Raw genomic sequence first — 20,143 nt, forward strand, 5'->3', positions numbered from 1 at the left:
CCCTCTTTCATTTCCCTTAGTGTTGCTTTTTATGTCATTGGCTTTAATGTTGCCATTTTAAAAATGGAAAACAAAAAACAAGAAACCTTTGGGGTTTACTGGAAGGATCTATGAATATGTGTCACATCATTGTATTGAACTTGACTCTGATTCTTTTCATCCTGACTCATTCACTGATGGACTGTAAAGTCAAGGTAGGAAATACTGTGACTGCTGTCGTAAACCTTGTGTGACAACAGACTCAGACCCATACATTTTTGTTGATGATGCTCCCATTTGATTCAACTAACCACTAAAGTCTGACCTTCTATTGAATCATTGTCTTTACAATACTTTATCACAATCCCTTTGTATATATTTGTGTGTGTGTTTATAGACATATTCAAATAGAAACCTCAGTTTTGCTCAGTGAGCAAAACATGCTTTCATTAGAAGGAGTTGTGAGTATGAGGATTGCAGACCCTGGCCTGTGTTCATTAGGAACCACTTGTACCATTATTTTATTTATGCTTTTTTGTGACGTTAGTGAACAGCTCTGAGCTGACCGCAGTGGGACCAGAGCCCGAATTCCATCACATCCAATACTGACACTTAACTCGGGTGCCAAGCATGGAGCCAGCTTGCACTTGTATTTCTGTTGTTTGAAGCTGATTTCCTGATCATCCACCCCAGTTACTGTGCTTTTGTGCACATTGTGGAGCAAACTTGGTGTGGATTCCTATCCGATGACGCTAAATAGACACGTGTACTTTAGGAGCATATCTGACCCTCAGGAGCCTTTAGTCCAAGGGACCAACCTAGAGCAAAAGCCCCACGAATGCACAAAGCCTGGGTGCTGTGTCCTCAGCAGAATCCCTTCTTGCTCCAGATCTGTTCCTCTTGTTCCATGCTGCTCATGGACACACAGCCCTAGTTTCCCTCTGGAGTTAATGTGGAAAGAGACATACCCTTTGAGACAGACCATCAGGCTGCATATGCAGGGATGTGCCTGGTGGAAATGCCTCCTCTGTGAGCCCCAGAGAGAGCCAGAGCAGCACACCATCTCGTTTAGTGGCCTCATTGCAAAGTTTGATGGTGAGTGGGGCCAGTGTGGTCTCAGGTGTCTCGGATTCCAAAGCTGCTGCAAAGCCTCCAGCAGTGTAGTGTGTATGTGTGTTCACCTTCCACATGGACACAGGTGTGGTTTATGTCCACTTTAGGACTGTTTGTACTCATAAGGTAGTATGGAGAAATCCCCTCAAAACTGGAAACTGGACCCTGAGATCATCGAAAAGGATTTCTTCAGTTTCCCTTTACCAGTGAGCCTTCCTCTAGTCGAGAATCCTGTGCCTCTCTCAATCTCAAAGCAGATCTGCTGTGCTCATGAGGCTGTTTTTGATCTGTTCAGCTCCTGGAAGCTGAGACCATGAGGCACATCTTCATGAATAATTACCTCCTGTGCAACGAGATCAGCGAGAGGGTGGTGCAGCACTTTGTGCACTGCATCGAGACCCATGGCCGGCACGTGGAGTACCTGCGATTCTTGCAGACCATCGTGAAAGCAGATGGCAAATACGTGAAAAAGTGCCAGGACATGGTAATGACAGAGGTAAGCAAAGGCTTCACATGTTAATCACTTGAGTATTTTGAGGCTGTTTTTCCTGCTCTTGATACCAATGAGATATAATGGCATCCTCACTTTAGAATTTTAAGCGGCGTCACAAATAATGAATATTTTAGCAGACGTTTTGGGGAGTTTGATCTAATTTTGTAAGGCCATCTGTATAACTACTAGAAAGAAAACATGAGTGTTAGCATGGTGATACAGAGATGTCTATTTGTAGATGATTTAGTATGGAAATCTCAGAGTTACATAAACCTTCATTTTCCTGTAATGTAATTTAGGATTGCTTTTATCCACTCTTGTGGCATGGGTTTGCCATTCAGGAGGTTCTTACCTCTATGGATTTGTCTAAATAGTGTTGAAGACCTTTTTATTGGCATGTAGCAATTTTAAATCATAATTTCTGCCTTTTTTTTTGTTTGTTTTTTTATTTTTTATTTCAGAACATTTCCATGAGGGTCAGTAGAACTGTTCTAGCTTTAACTAGATGGATTCAGAGTCTGACCCAGTAAATTCAGCCCAGTGGTTTGTGAAAAAATCTTTATGCCAATAAATTTCCTAAGAAAAGACTTAATTGACTTTCTCTGCATTTAGGATTTGATATATTGTGAGCATGATAAATGAAGTCTTCATCCTTGCAGACACTTGTGCATTTAACTGTAATTATGTTAACAGTTCCTTGAGATTAGCAAGTGGGTAAAGTTGAATATGGTGAAAAGTCATGGTAGGATTAGAGTCCAAGGAACATTTCTACTTGCTTTACAAAGTGCTTTTTTTTCTTTCTTTTTTTTTTTTTTTGGCTTGGTTTGGTGTTTTTAAGAGATGTCTTCACAAAGAAATCAGAGATGAGCTTTATTTTTTTGTGGTTTGAACAAAACAAAATTCCATGGTGAAATTTTATTTCACAGCAACAAGCGGAAAAACTTCTCATTAAGAAAATAAATCTCCTGCCTACATGGATAACCTTTAATGAAATTCACCTCAACCTTTTCAATTTGACTGAAGTATTTTAACATGCAATTTCAATTGAAAGTCTTTGATTTACATAATTCAAACATTTCTTGTGCCTTTGTGGTTTTAGATTTTTCTGCTTCCACCAAAGGCTCTTCAAGAGGATTTTTTTAATCATCAAACAAAATTTTCAGATTTTTCTCAGTTTCAATATATTTTGCTATTGACCTATTGGAGCACAAAGATAAACTGTCATGTTACATTTTCAAGCTGACTCCATGATGAAAGTAGAAATGAACTTGGATATGGCATTCACATCATAAGTCCTGCAGGAATTTCCTGGGGGGAGGGAATTTATTTCATCAAAACAACCCTGTTTTGATGAAATAGGGTAAGATAATGATCTGTTTTTCAAAAAGTAGGAATTGACAGGTAAGTAATTATGATTTCTTAGAAAAGGATGCTAATTGCAAAACTTGAATGGTACTTGAATGGCAATCCACTCTAAAGGAAACAAATGGTTGGAACTTGCCATAGAGTTTGGACGGTTTCTCTGTAGACAACTGAGATGTACTTTGTGACTCTTAAACAAGTGCTGTAGCTTTTCCTGTGCCTCCAGATGGGGCACATAAACAATTTACCACAAGACAAGATAGAATATGACTGTACAGCTTGCCTCAGCTCCTCCTGCATTTTCTTTCCCCCACAGGAAGTATATTGTAGTTTGTTCCTGTTTACTGGGAGGGAGGGATAATCCTCATATTTATATATTTTAGAAAGTGCATGCAGATGAAGAAGCACCACGGCAAGAGAACACTCTCATAAAATCCATTGGACATCCTCAATTTGGTTGATTCCCTTGTTCTCATCTCCTTGGTCTCCATGTCTGAAATTATGTTTACCAACCTGAGAGGTTCCTTAGGGTGCTTTTTCTCATTGCAAGCAGGCTTTGAGGTTCCTGGGAGAACCCTGCCTGTCAGTGCAAACATTATTACAGAAGGGAAAGCAGAATTTACTTTCAATGTGGCAGCAGAGTTTTCTATTACCTGTAGTATTCTGGAGTAATATTTTGCAGAGTATCAACAGCTGCTCCAACACTGGACAGCCTTTATTATATTACCATAGAATTCTAAACTTGCTGAAAATATACTTCAGTGGCAGAAAGTGCTGCTGGGTTGTTTTGTTGTAAGCTCTCATCCCTTTAAATTTAATTTTTTTTTCTGTACTGTGGGTTGTCCAGAAAATGTCTGAAAAGTCCTGGGTATAGAAATACTGTAGAAACCCAAAGATAAATGAGAAATAGGAATTGCAGGAAAGACTGAATTCACAATTCACTCCAGCCAAATGTCAAAGTAAAATTAAGCAAGAAAAAGGGAAAGCACAAACAGAAAAGCTGTGAATTCAAAATCTGAAGTGTTGAAACCCTGGAAAGTGTAATGAAATGTTTTCTTGACTTTTCATTCTGGGAGACTAATTTTAATTCCTGTTCTTGCTGCTTCCCCATTTCTTAGCAGCTTCAGCAATCTTTATGACTACCCTTAAATTGAATAAGCTGGGATTTCATGTCACATATGGACTGGAAGAGGTCAAGTGCCTAATTCACAAAATAAGTGTGACTTTTGAGCTGCCAGGGTGTGTTCTGTAGTAGGAGGGGCTTGTGGGAGCTTATTTCACTGACATTGTGAGTGGATTGTGCTCCGAAGGACAGTGATGGAGAGAGGATTCCAAACAGGGTTAGAGCAAAGCTCTTCAGTGAGATGTGCTGAGATGGGGCTGCTGCCATCCAGCACCACTCTGGATCCTCTTGAGATGAGCAGAGCACTTGTACTGGAATCAAACATTTATCACATATACCAGTTTTCTGTTAAATGAAAGAACTGACGTGACACTGACAAAGTCATGACCCACCTGCCAAATTTGCAGAGGGTAGGAAGAATCTCCTTTTGTTTCCAATACTTGGCATGGGCAAGGAAAAGCTGGGTTCAGTTCTGGGTGAGCCACAGGGTTTTTGTGTGAGGCAGCATGGAAGATTTAATCTCACTGCACCTCAAGTGCCTATCTATGAAACAGGGATAATAATGCATGCTGGCCTCCCAGCAGGAGGTGAGGATAATTAATGAACTTCACACAAACTTTGAGATGCTAGGAATAATAAGGATGGCATGCTGTCTTAGGTAAAGACAGAGCTACACAGAAATTAAACCACAAATTCACCTTGCATCAGTGTGAGTTATTCCAGTTTTGCACTTATGTTGATAAGAGCAGAAGTTTGCCTTGGATATTGTTTTGACATGTTCATTTGGCAAAGTGCATCAGACTAGATTTTGTTTAGTTGTTTTGGTTTTAGCCAGGGAATCTTCGCATACTTAGAGATAAAATATGAAATGAAGAAAATCATAGAACCATTTAGGTTGGAAAAGACCTTCAAAATCATTGAGTCTAAAAAGATTTCAGCTCAGGGCACTCAGAACCTCGTGATCTCTTTCTCAGCTGATAAATGGCGGTGAAGACGTGTTGATATTCTACAACGACAGAGCATCCTTCCCGGTGCTACTGCAGATGATGTGCTCAGAGCGCGACCGAGCTGACGAGAGCGGGCCCTTGGCGTATCACATCACTCTGGTGGAACTGCTGGCTGCCTGCACAGAGGGCAAGAATGTGTACACAGAGATCAAGTGCAATTCACTGCTGCCCCTGGATGATATCGTGAGGGTAGTGACCCATGATGACTGCATTCCTGAGGTAGGAGGAAGCAGACTTAGCATTTTTAGAAACACAGCCAATGTTTTGTTGTTTATAAGGTAGTGACAAGCTGAATATTTGCACGGGAAATGGGCTGGAAATGGGTGGTGCTTCTTAAGGTGAATAAGTGAGAAAGGATAGACAGTATTTATATCACAGAAAATTCCTTGTCCTTAATGCTTTGTTTGTCAGCTTTTCAGACACCTTGTTTTGTTTTGGGTTTGTCCAGCCACTGTCAGAGTTTAATGTTTTCATAAGTTCTATCTGAAGCTGTGAAGACCCAGCTGAGTGTTGGGTTAAGCCAATGTTTTGCTACTGCCTAAATTTCTTGGAAATGATGGATAAAATTCTGTCCATGCTGAAGTCAGTGGAAATTTGGGTTAAGTCTCATTTTATTAAACTCAATTGCAGTCCTGAAAAATGTTTTTATTCACTGCATATGAAGGCACAATTCTGCATGTGTCATGCTAAAGTAGGACTGTGATATTACCTGGTGGAAAAATGGGTCTCAAAACAACAGAACTGGGGCCTGCAAGAGTTAAAACTCTCTCTGTGCCATGAAAATTGTCCTTGTGATCAAATGATCCTATTACTAAAAGGAAATATGTTTGCTTTGCCCAAAAGTTCCCCTTAACATTAATTTCAACAGATGGTAATTAGAAAAAAAATCCCAAACAGAAGAAACCTTAAGGTCTGATCTTAGTTTTCTCTTCACTGCATTAAACATACACGACTAGCTCATCTTCCTTGACTGTGACAAGAAATTTTCAGTGCATTACATGTGTTTATATGTAATCTATACATTTTGGGCACTGGATAACCATTTTTATGCTGTGCACATGCAGACTTGTCATGCCAGAGAGGAGTGCAACTGCAGACCTCCTCCTATGCCTTGTGCTGCCACTGCTGCAGTCCCAGTGTGCCACAACCTTTCTCTGCCATTTAGATCCCAAGTACAAGTGCTGCATTAGGATTGTGGAAATACAGGGACTTCAGTCCCAGCTCTGCAAAAGACTTTTTATTTTGTATTTGGCAAGCCTGTCACAAGGCTTCAACCTACCGCAGTCAACTGGCAAGTGCAGGGGTATCCTGCATCTTGACAGCTTCTGGCTTTGGAGCCAGCCTTGCTGGTATTAATATCAGTTAAATACCAGAATCACTACTGGTTTGTTTTGTGGAGGTTTTGTCATTAGAGTAAAGATGTTTGCAAAACCTCTTCATTTTTCCTCCTGTGGTCTTTCAGTAAGCGCATTAAGGCATGTGTTGCCCTGTTTCTCCCTAAATCTTCAGAACCAAACATATGCATTATTATGGTTATGAATGTTTGTTAGTACTGGAAGTTTCATCTTTATTGTTCAGTATTTTTGCAGATAGAAAACATTATGTTAATTGTTTTTACTGTTCCATTTCATAGTGGTTGTGTTCTCTCTGTTCCTGCAGGTGAAAATTGCCTATGTTAATTTTGTTAACCACTGTTATGTGGACACTGAAGTGGAAATGAAAGAAATCTATGCCAGTAACCATATCTGGAAACTTTTTGAGAACTTTCTTGTTGATATGGCAAGGGTAAGCTTTACCAGGTGTTAAATATTACAGACTGGTTGGTCATGGGTGACAACTGAACTGGCAGTAATGTTTTTTTATGAACTTCTTTTATTTTGTTATCTATTCTTATTTAAAGTTGACAATAGGATGTGTGGTTGGCTGGTTTGTTTATTCAACAAACAGTCATTTCTATGATCTTTATCATCTTTTAACCTGCTAATTACTAGCAGCCTTCTCTTTCTAAAAGGGCATCTTGGAACCACTGCCTTTCTCTTTTCTTACAGAGAAATAAATTAGGGGTGTGTGCATGGTTGAAAGCCTATGTACATCTTTTGGGAATGTGTGTTACATGTCATTATGGTGGTGACAAAAACCCCCACCTCTGTAATCTCTTCCTTTATTCTTTTGTTATAGTGAGAATCAGGGATCAAGATCTTCTCTGGCTCGTGCTCCTTCTTTAGTCTCTATTTTTGTCTTGTATTCTCCTGTCACTGCATTCTCATTGCTGATGTAGAGGTGTAGAGCTGGTGTAGAGCTGTGGTCCCTCAGAATACTAATTCAAATATAAATTACAGCTGCAAGGTGACAGGGCACAGTCAGTACCATAGGCAGTACCAGTACTGCCATTCCTAAATCCTCAGTGAGCCTCATGGTGTCAGTACTTGTTGAATTAAATTTTAAGTTACAAGATGAATTAAGCTTCTTTTCCCAGGGATTTTGAAGGCAGAAAATAAGAGCAATCTTATGACTTCCATAGTGATTAAATACAATAGTAGAGCCATGAGGGGAAGCTAGTGTGATGTAATGATTATAGCCTGCACTACACATCTTCTTCTAAGACTTTAATGCTTCTTGTAATTATAAATAATTACAATATTAATGACAAACAATAGTGTTGCTCTTTCTGCTCAAGAAGTAGAACCATGGGGTTTTGGGTTTTTCCAGTCCATAGTCCATTACATTTTATAATACTTAAGTTCTCACTTTTTGCATTCTTCATTTCATGGAAATGAAGAAAAAAAGGTAGAGAATCTCAGTTTGGTCCTGCAGCAGACATTGATTGTAAAGTAATAGTGTGCCACAAAATAATTGCTGTGAAACCTACTGGGAGAAAATATCATGAATTTTGTCTAAAAGAAGAAGGAATAAAAATACTTATGCTGTACAATAGGCACTGGGACCTGTTCATTTCTCTGTGAAACAGAAACCTTAAACATGGCTGGATTTTTTTCCTCTGTGGCTTTTTTTTTTCTGTGTTTTTTTGTTGTTGTTTTTTTTTTTTTTAAACTTTTTATTTTTCCCTGGGAGCAGGTTAAGGCAGGGATGTTTGTGCTCTCTTTTTTTGGTGGTAGCCATTTTCAGCAGTAATTAGTCCTTTACAAACTCTGTTTTCTTGCTGTTTTGTCCCTGTGGTTGTGTTCCACAGTGAAAGCTCTCCTGGACAAAACAACCTGGGTTGAAAGTTGAGAAACAACCTTGGAGGAGCATTCTGACTTTTAACCTTACTGGTTTTACCTCAAGAAGTATTTCCTTCTATTTAATTCCCTTTCTGGGTTGCTCTTTCCTGACGTTCCTGACCCTGACCTTCCATACAGACTATCCCTCCTCCCTAGCCCTTGAATGTGGCCAATTTTCTGTGCCCCTGGGCTAGAAGCAGACAAGTAGAAAGAGGGCTCTGTTCAGGTTTCCTCTCATGAGCCTGGAGACAAACTGCACTGGGCTAAATGCTGGGGGCTTGTCCTGATGCTGGTGGCCAGTGAGCTTGTTTTCACACACCCTTCTCCTAGGAGAAATTAGACCCCAGGTCGTCAGAGGGGAAGAGGGAAAATGCTGTGTTTTGTATGCAGGTGCTTTTGGCAAAATGCAGGTTTATTCTGCTCTCCTGCAAGCGTGTCAGAAGTGCTCTGGCCTGTCCTGCTCTCCAGCCATGGATAGTTGTATTTTCCAGGTTATGGAGTGTATTTGTTCAGATTTGGGGCCCTGACAGAGCCCATGTGTTATAAATACATCAGTGTTCTGTAGCTATCAGGGCAGCTAGAATGCTGTCAGCCTCATGAAAGATGTTACAATAGCTTTCAAAGCATTTAGAAAAAGAGTCCTTTGATCCTCTGTGTTCCAGTGAGCTAAAAGGGATGCTTTTGCATGGGGGAAGGGGAAATGCTCTTCTTTTAGCTGCTACAAATGCCTGTCAGTGGGTGAGTTTGTGAGCTTTGAGCCTGTTATCAGAGAGCACCAAGGTGAAAGACAGAGGGTGTTATCCCCAGGTTGGATTCCTTCTGTTTTAGATATATATTAAAAAAATAAAAAAAAAGTAACTGATTTTTTTTATCTGTTTCTGGATTGAGGAAGGAAATATTTAGTCCCCAGTTGTCATTTTCCTTTCAATGTGATACATTGCAAATGAAGGCATGAGGCGGATCTGTGTATAAACTGGGTGTGCCAAAAGCTGTCCTGCTTTCAAAGATACCCTGTTTCTACAGCTTCTGCCAACCTACTTTCTGCTGGGTGTGACTTACAGCCTTGTGCTGAGCAAACTGGGTGCTGCTCAAGGAATGGCTTCCCTTCCCTGCGTGTGGCCCAGCCTGTGTGTAAATCAGCAGCTGTAGTCTGAGCAGGATTAAAGACAAGAGCCAGGGATCTGACAGCTGTAAAGTCATCCTGGCTTTCTCAGCAGAATTTTTAAAGTATTATTCATGTGAGTTTTGGTCCCAAAGCCTCTTAAGGGGTTTTTAAACACTGCTTTCTCAGTCCTCATCTCCATTTCATGCATTTCAGGTTTGTTTTTTTTTTTCCATGGAGGAAGATCTTTCAGTCCCCAAAGGGCAGAAGGATAAGAACTAATGAGAGGATTTCCAAATTCCTTTTTGCTGGGAATTTTTCAGACCAGTGTTGGTGCAGAGTGGTATTCCCACATATGGCTCTGCTTTTCAGGCAGCTGAAGGGGGAAGCTTAAAAGTGTTCTGGAATTTAGTTTTGGTGATTTCTGCATTCACTGTTGCTAGCACAGCTCCCTGTTTTTCTATTGGGATTGCAAGTGCTGAGCTCAAAGCTACTGATTCCAGCCAAAAGTGGTATGCAGATTAATTAAAAGCAAAAGAACTTCCAGAGATATTTAGTTCCATTATCTCTTTAAAAAAAAAAAATAAAAAAATAGCAAGTTTTGATTATTAACTGAATCATTTACCTTCGTGAGGACTGGAGGTGGTGATGGTGTCACACTTTTCCCAAAACAGACAGGCTGATGAGCTTGCTGTTTCATTTTAGCTACTGTTGCTTCTCTGACCAAAATCTTTCCTGGGGTGAAAAAAAATGCACTTTGTGGAGGTGTGACTGATTTATCTGACACATTTTAGATAAGCAGACAAGCAGACTCCTCAAGATGCCTCATTTGTCTAGGTCTGAAATCATCTTTGGTTTTTCCTTGTCTTACTACATGACAATGCTTGTGTGCTAGATGCAAGGTGCTTCTGTGTTCCCCTGAGCTCCATCATACCCTGAACACAAGTGCTTTTGGATGTCATGTCAGTAAACTTCCTTAAAACATTCCTGGTGAAATTGCTGTCTTGTAGTGACAGTGGCAGTGTGTAATTAGAATCTTTGCCCTGTGTGAGATTCAGGTGCTGTGGATTATCTCTGCTTCTGTCACACCTTTTCCCTGTGACCTTTCTCTGGACTCCCCACCCCTGAAGAGATGTAATGGTGTGTGCCACTCAGGTTTGGGGTTATGTGTTAATGCACAGATGACAATGAAAACCCCTGGAGTTTTTGTCTGCTTTTGCATAGATTCCCTAGAACATTGCAGTTATCTCTCACTTGTTTAGGTGAAAGAGATAACAACTTTGCCTTCATTTCTTGTTAAACATGACCACAACTGCTTATTTAAAGACTGTTGAAGAGGTAGTATGACCACAGTCAGTACTCCTTATTTGTCTTTGATTACCTATTTGTCTTGCCTTTCTCACTGTTTTTGGCTCTCTGAAGACTCCTTTCAGTACTGTGTACACTGACACATGCAAATTCAAAATGACTGTATAGATGTTCAAAAGTGTTGAAGAGAAATAAAGGAAATACTGAAGGATGTAATCCACACCAGTAATTTTCCCCTTTCTTTAAGCGTGACATCTTTACGCAGCAACAAACTTTAAGTGTTGTACCAAAGGGAGTCCTCAGGAAACTTTTGTACAAGTCTTCCTACTTCCTCCCACCATTTAATCATCCTTCTGTGCTCCAGATTTGTCCTGGTATCATCCATTCCCTTCTATCATTGTTTTAGCTTGGCTTCTGCATTTTCCCCATGTGGCTTCCCAAAGAAATGCTGCCTTACTTCCAGTACTGTCCTAAAGCCTGTTGGTATTGAGTGTGCTGTTTCCCCTTTTTTCCTTCCTTTTAAATGTTTGCCCTGCAAATGAGCTCCACCTTTGCCACCCAGTTGTGGTGATTAATTGTTGAGAGAAGCTAAATGTTGTATCAAATCTTTCTAACCTCAGTTGTTTATCACTCACCTGTCACTGAAGCATCTTCCAACTAGCCCTGCAATGGGAAGAAAGGTCCATTTTCTTCTTGAAACTGTCTAAATGTGTAAGTGGCATTACAGTGTGCTGATTTAGGGGGATCTTTTCTTCATGGTGTGGGAAAGAAGAAGCAGGCAGCCAGAAAGAACTAGTTTAGAAGAGAATGATGGACCTCCAATAAGAAAGATAACAATTATAACAAATCCAGCTTCAACTCTAACATAGTGCTCTCTGATAGATACTATATAAAAATATTTCGTTTTTACTTTAAGAAAAAATATCAGATGTGTTGTAATAAACACAAAATAATGAAGCTTGCTTATTGGGGAGAACTAAATCTCATTGTTTCCTTCTCCCTCCCTGCAGGTTTGTAACACAACCACGGATCGTAAACATGCAGACACATCTCTGGAGAAATATGTCACTGAGCCTGTCATGAGCATTGTGAGTGGCTTCTTCAATTCACCATTTTCAGATAACAGCACCAGCCTCCAGGTAAGGAGAAGAGACACAGGAAAATAAGTTATTCAGGAGAATTCAGGACTTCATGTAAGTCATTAAGGAGATATCTTCTGCTACCTGCATAGGAATGCTGTCTCTTTTCATCCTTCTTTAATTTCTCTGTCCCCTCTCATGCCACTGACTACCAGCTTAATCCCTCTTTAAAACACTTAATTCTTCATTTTAATCGCTTACATCTCAAACTAGTAGACAGCTCAGTGTGGTCAAAGTTACTTCTGGCTCTTGTGAATTCATTGGAGGGGATATCCTTGCAGAAAAATCTTTGTGTGAGGGAGATGCTGTACCCTGTGACAGAATGTGTGAGGACAGGAAAATCTTCTCTGTCCTTCTAGTGTGTACTGTGTTTGCTTGATATCAGTGACAATCTGAGGACAAATTGCATGATTTAGCCTATTTAGAGGTGCAGCATTGATTTCTGCTTCTGCCAGACCTAAAGATCAAAGAGAATTTAATGGAGCCATAACTTGAGTCTACAGGCTAAAACCCCTTTGGTTTACATTGTGTCAAACAGTAAGGCAGCTGTGAGGAGATCCTTAAGGGTAAAATTCCGTGTTTGTTTTTGTTTTCAGACACACCAGCCTGTTTTTATTCAGCTGCTGCAGTCTGCTTTTAGAATTTACAACTGTACCTGGCCAAACCCAACACAGAAAGCCTCAGTGGAGTCCTGTATCAAGACTTTGGCTGAAGTGGGTAGGTGCCAGGTTTTACTTTGATTATTGCTCTTCATGTTTAAAGATCAGACTTGAAGTTTAATGGTTTTTAATTTGACTCTAGCATCCTGAAATTGTGTCAGTAATGATTTCAGAAATCCCACTTTCTAGGGCTAAATTCTTCCTTCATTTATAAACCTTTCCAACCTGCCTCATCAAATAGGGTTATTAGGGTGAAATTGGTAGGGCAGAGGGATGAGCTTCCTAAGTGAGTGATGATTGAGCTTTTAGCCATCAATTTTAATTTGATGGTTGAAACTCTTGATGATTTTAATTTTTTATTACCAAGCAGGTTATGATATTAAATCGCAACATAAGCAAAAGCATCCTTGTTAAAATACATTTTTTTAAGGCTTCTTATCCTATATTAAAAAATATTCTTCACCAGAACATAGATAAAACTGGCAAAAGTTCATTAAGTTGAATTTCTGTAAATATGATTTTAAAGTCTTCTGCCATGACAGAATAAAGGATTATTCAATGTAGTTTCCAAAAGTCAGTGATGCTGGTTGTTCGTAGAATAAGATTTCAGTGTGAATGAAAGTTGAGTAGAGACAGAGATACATAGAAATTGGCCCAATTCCATTGTTGATGCATTCATTAAAAAGTATTAATAAATAATGAGAAATCAATATGAGAGGGTCCCAGAGCCATCTGCATCACTGTAACAATCAACTCTAAATTTAGATTTTTGGAATTGCTTTATGGAAGTATCATTTAACATTTTAGCCAAAATATCTCGTTAACTTTCTGTGAGAATGTGAATAAGCAGTTACCTAAAAATTTAGCAACCTTCAATTGTTTTATTTGTTGTGCAAATGATTTAATTATGGATCCATCTGGCAAATGAACTTTGGAAGTTGAAAACATTTTATTTCCTTTATGCTATGGTTACTACAGTCTCACATAAAGCTCCATCTCCACAAATTCTTGTTTGTTTGTTTAACACTTTTGTCCTCGCTCTTCTCTGACATTTCTGGAAACAGTCATCAATAAATTACTTCCTTTGGGAGTCTGGGAAAAGGGGGAGAAGTAGGGCAGGTGAGAGTAGTTTTGAGACCAGCCATGCCCTCTGTGTGCTTGTAGACAGCTCAATGTCTTCATTTCTGTAGAGCTGCACCTAAAATCAAATTTAGCTCAGAGTGGTCGTGTTATCTTATCAAGATGAGGCTGTCCTGAGACATCTGAGCATGGCTTTATTTTCCATTTGGCTACATGCCCACAGCACACAGCTGATTCTAGCGTGAAAATTCCCAGCAAATTCCAGCAAGCCAGAGCTCTGCTGATTGCTGGATGAGTCAGGCCAGGCTCTCACTGGGCTTTCTCTTCTCCCAAGGAGCATGTGCTAGGACAAGAAGAAAAGGCCTCAGGTTGCACCAGGGGAGGTTTAGGCTCGATGTTAGGAAAAATTTCTTCACAGAAAGGGTTGTCAAGCACTGGAACAGGCTGTCCTGGAAAGTGGTTGAGTCATCATCCCTGGAGGTATTTAAAAGATGTGTAGATGTGGCACTTGGGGATTTGGTGTAGTGGTGGACGTGGCACTGTTAGGTTATTGCTCGGACTCTATCTTGAAGGTCTTTGCCAACCTAAATTATCCTATGATTCTGCCCTGTTGAGACAGCCAAGCTGAACTTGTCCCCACAGCAGCTTGAGAGGGAAACCACAGGTCACCCTAAAGGGATGGCAGATCCAGATTCATGCCAGGTGTGCCAGCCCATGAAAGGGCTGCTGAGCATTGGTGGCCAGTCTTCTGTGTGCCTCTTGTTTCTGGGGGCTCCAGGAACGGCTGATGTCTGGAGTTTGCTTCAGATATGTGACTTCGTTCCCTATTGTGGAATTCAATTTCTACAGTCATTACAGTCCTTTCTTTCATTCTTTTATCCTGTTTTCTTTTTTCTGGCGATGGTTTAGAATTGCTTTGGCTTTTTTTGTTGTTTCTTTTTAAGTAAGCTCTTGTGCTGTCCTATGGGTCCAGGCTCCTTCTTGTTTCTCTGGCTTCCCACCCATGGGCCTCCAGCCATGCCTTGGTCACTCTCAGGTGTGGCAGAGCAGAGCTGAGCTGCCGGTGAAGGGCATCACTCCATGTCCTCCTCTGGGACTTCCCTGCAGTAGCAGCAGGACCTGCCAGGCTGGGAATCCCTGGCAGCCTCAGAGCACCTCTGTGAAAGCACACAGCATCCCCATTGCTGATTTCCTTGCCCATGTCATAACAACTGTTCAAGGATTCATCACTAATCCACTAATCCAGCAAGGTAAAATTGTGTCATGTCAGACAATTTCCATGTTGTTATTGTTTTATTTTGACAGTGCAGAAGGGAAGAGTAAGGGAAGAGGTGAGGGGGATTTCCCCAAAGAGCAAGTTAGCTGGAGAAGAAGTGGAAGCAGAGTTTTTGACAAACACCCCTGTGCAAAATTTGCCTGGCCAGCAGAGATTTTAACTGTGGGTGATACTCAGTGTTTTTAGGCACAGTGGCAAACATTTTGCCTGGGTTAATGGAGCAGGCCTGCTCTTCTCCATGGAAATATTCAGAAAAAACTACCCCAGCTGAGGATACCAGAGGCTTTTACAGCCAAGGCCCTTCTGTGATTGCAGTGGGTGCCTGGTGCCTTTCTCTGTCGGGTGTTCCTCAGTCCAAAATGATGCTTCACTTTGAGAAGCCAGAGGCATCCTCCAATATACAAACATAACAACTTCTTATGCCTCTTTTGCTGGTTGCGTATGTGGACCCTTTTTTCCTCCTCTTCTGACTTGAGAATCTGACAGCTTTAATGTTAGGGCCTTCATGTTTCACAGCAGGGCTTTAAAAAACCCTCTAAAAAGATTATGCCTATATCAGAGAGATGGAGTATTGGACATATTTACAGCAGGGACTGAAAGACTTCTGATGGAAAATAAGTGTAGTATAGACCTGAAAGAACAAACTTTTTTTTTGTTGTTTGGTTTGGTTTTTTTGTTGGTTTTTTTTGTTGGTGCATCATGGCCCTGGACTTACAAATTGTTCTCAGGGGGAAGAAACATCATACACAGATTTCCCTAGATATCAAAGATCCATATAATAACACACTGTCTGAGCAACATATGCTCTGCTCAGTGCTTCCTGGTTTGTTGCTGGCAGGTGGATGCAAGCACTGCCTCAAGAGCTGAAGATCACTACATCTGCTTTCTGATGAGCACTGTAAGAATGTGCAGTACCTTCCAGGTCAAAAAAAGGATATCTTACAGAAGCTTATTTCTTATAACTCTGATACTTCAACTCCACTTTACCACTAAGGAAAGACTGCATAAGCTTTTCAAGCCTCACTTGCTGCTTTGTCTCCAGGCACTTTCCTGCCTCCAGTTCAGCAGGAAGGAGAGAGGCTTGCTCCCCTTCTTCAGCAGACCCCTCTGGCTCCAGGAGGTTTGGAACAGAGATACCAATGTGAACCAGGTTTCTGTTGCTCAGGAAACATTTGGCTGCTTGGCAAGAATAGAAACACTTGTGAAATTACATATATATATATATATATATATATATATATATACACACACACACACACACACACACACATACATACATATATGTGTGTGTGTGTGACTTGTTCACAGGGATTTCTGAAGCAGATTATCACACTGGTGAGAATGAACACATACATGTAGCACTATGGCCTTTTCTCTTTTATTACATCGGACTAAGCTTTTGCTTGAAAATACAGTCCAAAAAATGAATAATCAAAACAGCTCCCATCTCGCTGGTAAAACACCAACAACTGAAAAATATTTAAAAGGTCCTCAGACCTTTGGGAAAACAGAAAAAATAAGACATCCAACCATTTATTTCAAATGAATTCATTATCTAAGGACTTTCAGTTCATGCATTTTATGATCTTTGCAAGGTCAAGAAGGGTGGAGGCCAGTCTTAAAGTCTGCATTTTAAACCATCTATTGTCATTCTCTAAAGATTGGGGAATATCACCTCTCCTCACAACCTGAGTGTATATCTTAAATTACATATCCTAAATGGTACTGAAGCAGGTATTCATGCAAAGAACTGTCCTGGCTTCTTAATTAAGGCAGCAATTCTTGTATCTTCACCTCTGAGCATCAGTTTTCTTTTCTGTTACAAGGGCAAATTCAGTTGTCTTACACTCTTGTCTCTGTAGTATCCATTAGTTTTCTCCCTCATGTTTTAAAAAATTGAATCTCTCCTCTGGTATTGTATCTGTCCCAGGGATGTGGTATGTCTGTGCCAGCGCTGTGACCACCAATAATGAAATAATTGGAATTTCCCAGATGAGTAAACAGTGCCAGATAGGAACCTGCATCTTGTTACACTATGTCTCTTGGCAGACCCTTTGAAAAAAAAAAAATCTTTTAGCAAGCGAAATTGCATTAGTCATTATCAGATTATGTTCCAGGATGTTGTGCAGGAGAAGCAAAAGGAGAATTCTTGTTTCCATCCTACAGAATTTGAGGTGAGCCCTGTAAGATTGCTATTTCCTAAGCTCAGAGCTGGAACAGGTACAGAGGAAGCACTGCTGTGGTGGTCAGGGGAAAGGAGAGCTGTGTTACTGGGAGAGAATTCAGAACCCCCACATGTTTTGCCTAGCAAAACAGACCTGTGTTGTTGCTCTTTAAAAGTACTTAAGAAGATAAATAGTCACAGAGACATTTAAACTGAAGGACAGTGCTGACCCAAAACTAACTGGACATAAATTACACTAGGTTGTAAATAACCTAAATAAATTTAGATTGTAAATCAGAGGATTGGAACCAACTTTGGAAGGATGTCCTTGGTCAGTGGGCTGAGAGAAAGTGGAGGGAGGGGGGATGGCACATAAGCTGCCATCATTTTAAATGGGGCTCAATAAATTTTTCCAAAGATATTTAAGAGCATGGGTTGTCTGTAACAGAGAGCAGATGGTCTGAAGGTGTAGTGAAGTCCTTTCTAGTTGAGTATTTATTCCCTAATTTAAAGCCACCAATACCTTCTTGTACAGAATCCAAAAAAAAACTCTCCTCTGGTTCTTCTTGACCATGCTTTTGTGCCCCTTAAAGCCCTTTATTTTTCCCTGATAAATTACAAATGCGAAACATTAAATATAAAATCTGGGTCACATTTTGTTGCTTCTTTGGAATTATTATGTGTATTTTAATGTCCATATAGGTGGATTTTCAGATAACAATTTTTTGAAAATATGTTTATTTCACTTCTCATTTGAATTTTAAAATCTTTTTCCCATTTTATAAAAAGCTAGACCTTCATTTTCAATTTTTAGTTCAAATAAAATAATTATCCTGTTGTTACTTTTTTGACAGCAAGAAGAATACATTTCAGATGAAGCACATATTTTATTCTATTTTAACTGTTTGTGTTTCCCTAATTGCAAGAAAAATTCAATGATGATCTTTTTACAGGCTGATAAATATTTTAGTGTAGATTTTCTGTTGGAAAAAAACATTCAAGTGAAGGGTACAAGATTGGCAGGTTTGTGTCGTGTCTACACAAAGCTTTTATTTCCCTTAAAAAGTCTTGCTGTTGCTAGCATTAGTGTCTCTCCATCCAAATGCATTTGTTAAGCAGTCAGTAAATGATTAAGGAGCTGGAGGGACTGATTTATGGAACAAAATTAATTGAACTAAATATGCGTCACTCCGTTACGTGACAACTGGGAGGTGTGGGAGAACATGATAGAGCTGTCTGTGACTACCAGGGGGTGTAAACTATGAGCAGAGCAAAGGATTCACAGCCAGGTACAGCTGGGGCTTTTTCCTGACCCCCTCGAGGGGCTCCTAGGGACCACATGCCTGCGTGACCCCCTGAAAACCCACACCAGGGATGCTTCAGGGTGAATTAGCTGTGAAGCCAACACACAATGCTGTGTTCTGTATATACTGCAAAAGCTAATGGAGAGAAATTTAAAATTAGGGAGCAGTAGGTGGAAATAGCGAGAACGGTGAGGTTCCTTATGGCAAGATAGATTATTCTGAAGAATGGGCATGTAAGGAAAATTACAGGCAAGGGCCACTTCCTGGAAATCCTTAGGACTAAATTGGTCCTCAGACTCAGGCAGCAGCACAATGAAAGGACAGTGCTTCAGGAGGCATTGCTAAAACAGGTCCAATTGCTGTGCTTCTGTGAAGAGAACTACATGGAGGTAATTTAACAAAATAACACCTGGGCCCATTTCAGCCTCTCTGGGAGCAGCTGGACTGTGCTCCTGGGACTTTGCTGGAGCTTGCTCACCTAGAGTACCTTGATTTTTACCTGCTTGATTCTTAGCATTCACGGTGCCCTTTTCTTTTGAAAACTATTTCATTGTTTAAGCAGTATGGGAGAGGAATGCTGCTGATCACTGGATGCCCACAGAACCAGCCAGGACAGGGCACAACATTTTGCTGTGACCTGGCTGAATTTGCAGCACTGTGTTTCTTACCACTGCCACAGGTCGTGTTTGCTCGCTTGTCTTGGCTCATCTTGTCTCTCTTGCTGGGAGATAATTGGGAGCAGCAGATTGAGAGTTAGTAGTTTAAAGGATTTCCAAGAAATTCCATCTCCTCTGACACTGGCAAAATGGTGTTGTGTGTTCAGGATGTAATTAGCCCCATGCACAGTGCCCTAGGTGGGAAATGGGCACTGTATAAGCCTGGCACTTGCCCTCCACTGCAGGGCAGAATTTACCTGTGCTGAAGACATCACAGAATCACACAATATTCTGAGCTGGAAGGGACCCACAAGGATCATTGAGTCCATTCTGGTAAGTATCCTGCTAGATACTTATGTACAGACAGCCATGTAGCTATTTCCCAAGTTAATCAGTCAGATGAAAGACAGACTTTTACCCCCTCTTGGCTCCTTTGTCTACCAGCTCCAACCATACTTTTCAAGTTTGAGTGCTGTCCAAAAGTATTTCTAAGTGGAACAAAAATAAACATGCTTTTAAATATTTGATGTTGATGCTTTAAGGGAGATTGACACATTTTGAAGAGGAAAGCAGCCTACAACACCTAAATTAAAAATAAATATTTATGTTCACATTTGTTCATCAGCTTTCCAAAATGTAAAAATATGTTTCATGTTGTTTTAAATAATGAAATGTGAAACAAATGAAAGCTAAACTTTCTACAAGCTGAAAAGAAATAAGAAGACAAAGGCTTTGTTTATAGCTTAGACTTCAACAGTGCCCTTTGACAACCAATACAAATCTTAATTACAAATGGAATTATACATGTAAGAACTGCTCAAAACAAAGGAGTAGTTTTTTTTCTCTCTCTGGTTTTCTTTGTGATAGTTTTAATTAGCTGCAACTCTTTGAACAATCATAGTCCTTGACTGCTCCTTAGACAATGATGGAAGTTGTTAAGTTCAAATGGCATCTATAGGACTGCAGAAGCCTGGGTTTTCCTCTGAACAGTGTGCTCCCCGTTGCTAAATTTATTCTTCAATACATAAGGATTCTGCATACATTCCACTTAATTGAGAAGTGAGGATTGTCCAGTAGCATTCCAGTGATTGACATGAGGACACAATAAATTGGATTAATAGGCTGCAGCACCCTACCCATATTGGCAGAACTTTAAT

General features: G+C 40.2%; 1 protein-coding gene across 4 annotated transcripts in view; it reads left to right on the plus strand.

Annotated features, from left to right (window-relative positions):
• ITPR2 (inositol 1,4,5-trisphosphate receptor type 2) overlaps positions 1-20,143 on the plus strand; it is a 241,806-nt gene that overhangs the window by 104,192 nt on the left and 117,471 nt on the right. For all 4 annotated transcript variants that reach the window (XM_015628084.3, XM_015628085.3, XM_033514205.1 and 1 more), the window contains 5 exons: positions 1,388-1,588; positions 5,045-5,296; positions 6,737-6,862; positions 11,719-11,847; positions 12,444-12,564. In XM_015628084.3, coding sequence (XP_015483570.1) covers positions 1,388-1,588; positions 5,045-5,296; positions 6,737-6,862; positions 11,719-11,847; positions 12,444-12,564 — 829 coding nt within the window. The remainder of the gene's footprint in view (positions 1-1,387; positions 1,589-5,044; positions 5,297-6,736; positions 6,863-11,718; positions 11,848-12,443; positions 12,565-20,143) is intronic.

This window comes from Parus major, chromosome 1A (assembly GCF_001522545.3).
Source record: "Parus major isolate Abel chromosome 1A, Parus_major1.1, whole genome shotgun sequence".
In the NCBI taxonomy this organism is placed as follows: Eukaryota; Metazoa; Chordata; class Aves; order Passeriformes; family Paridae; genus Parus; species Parus major.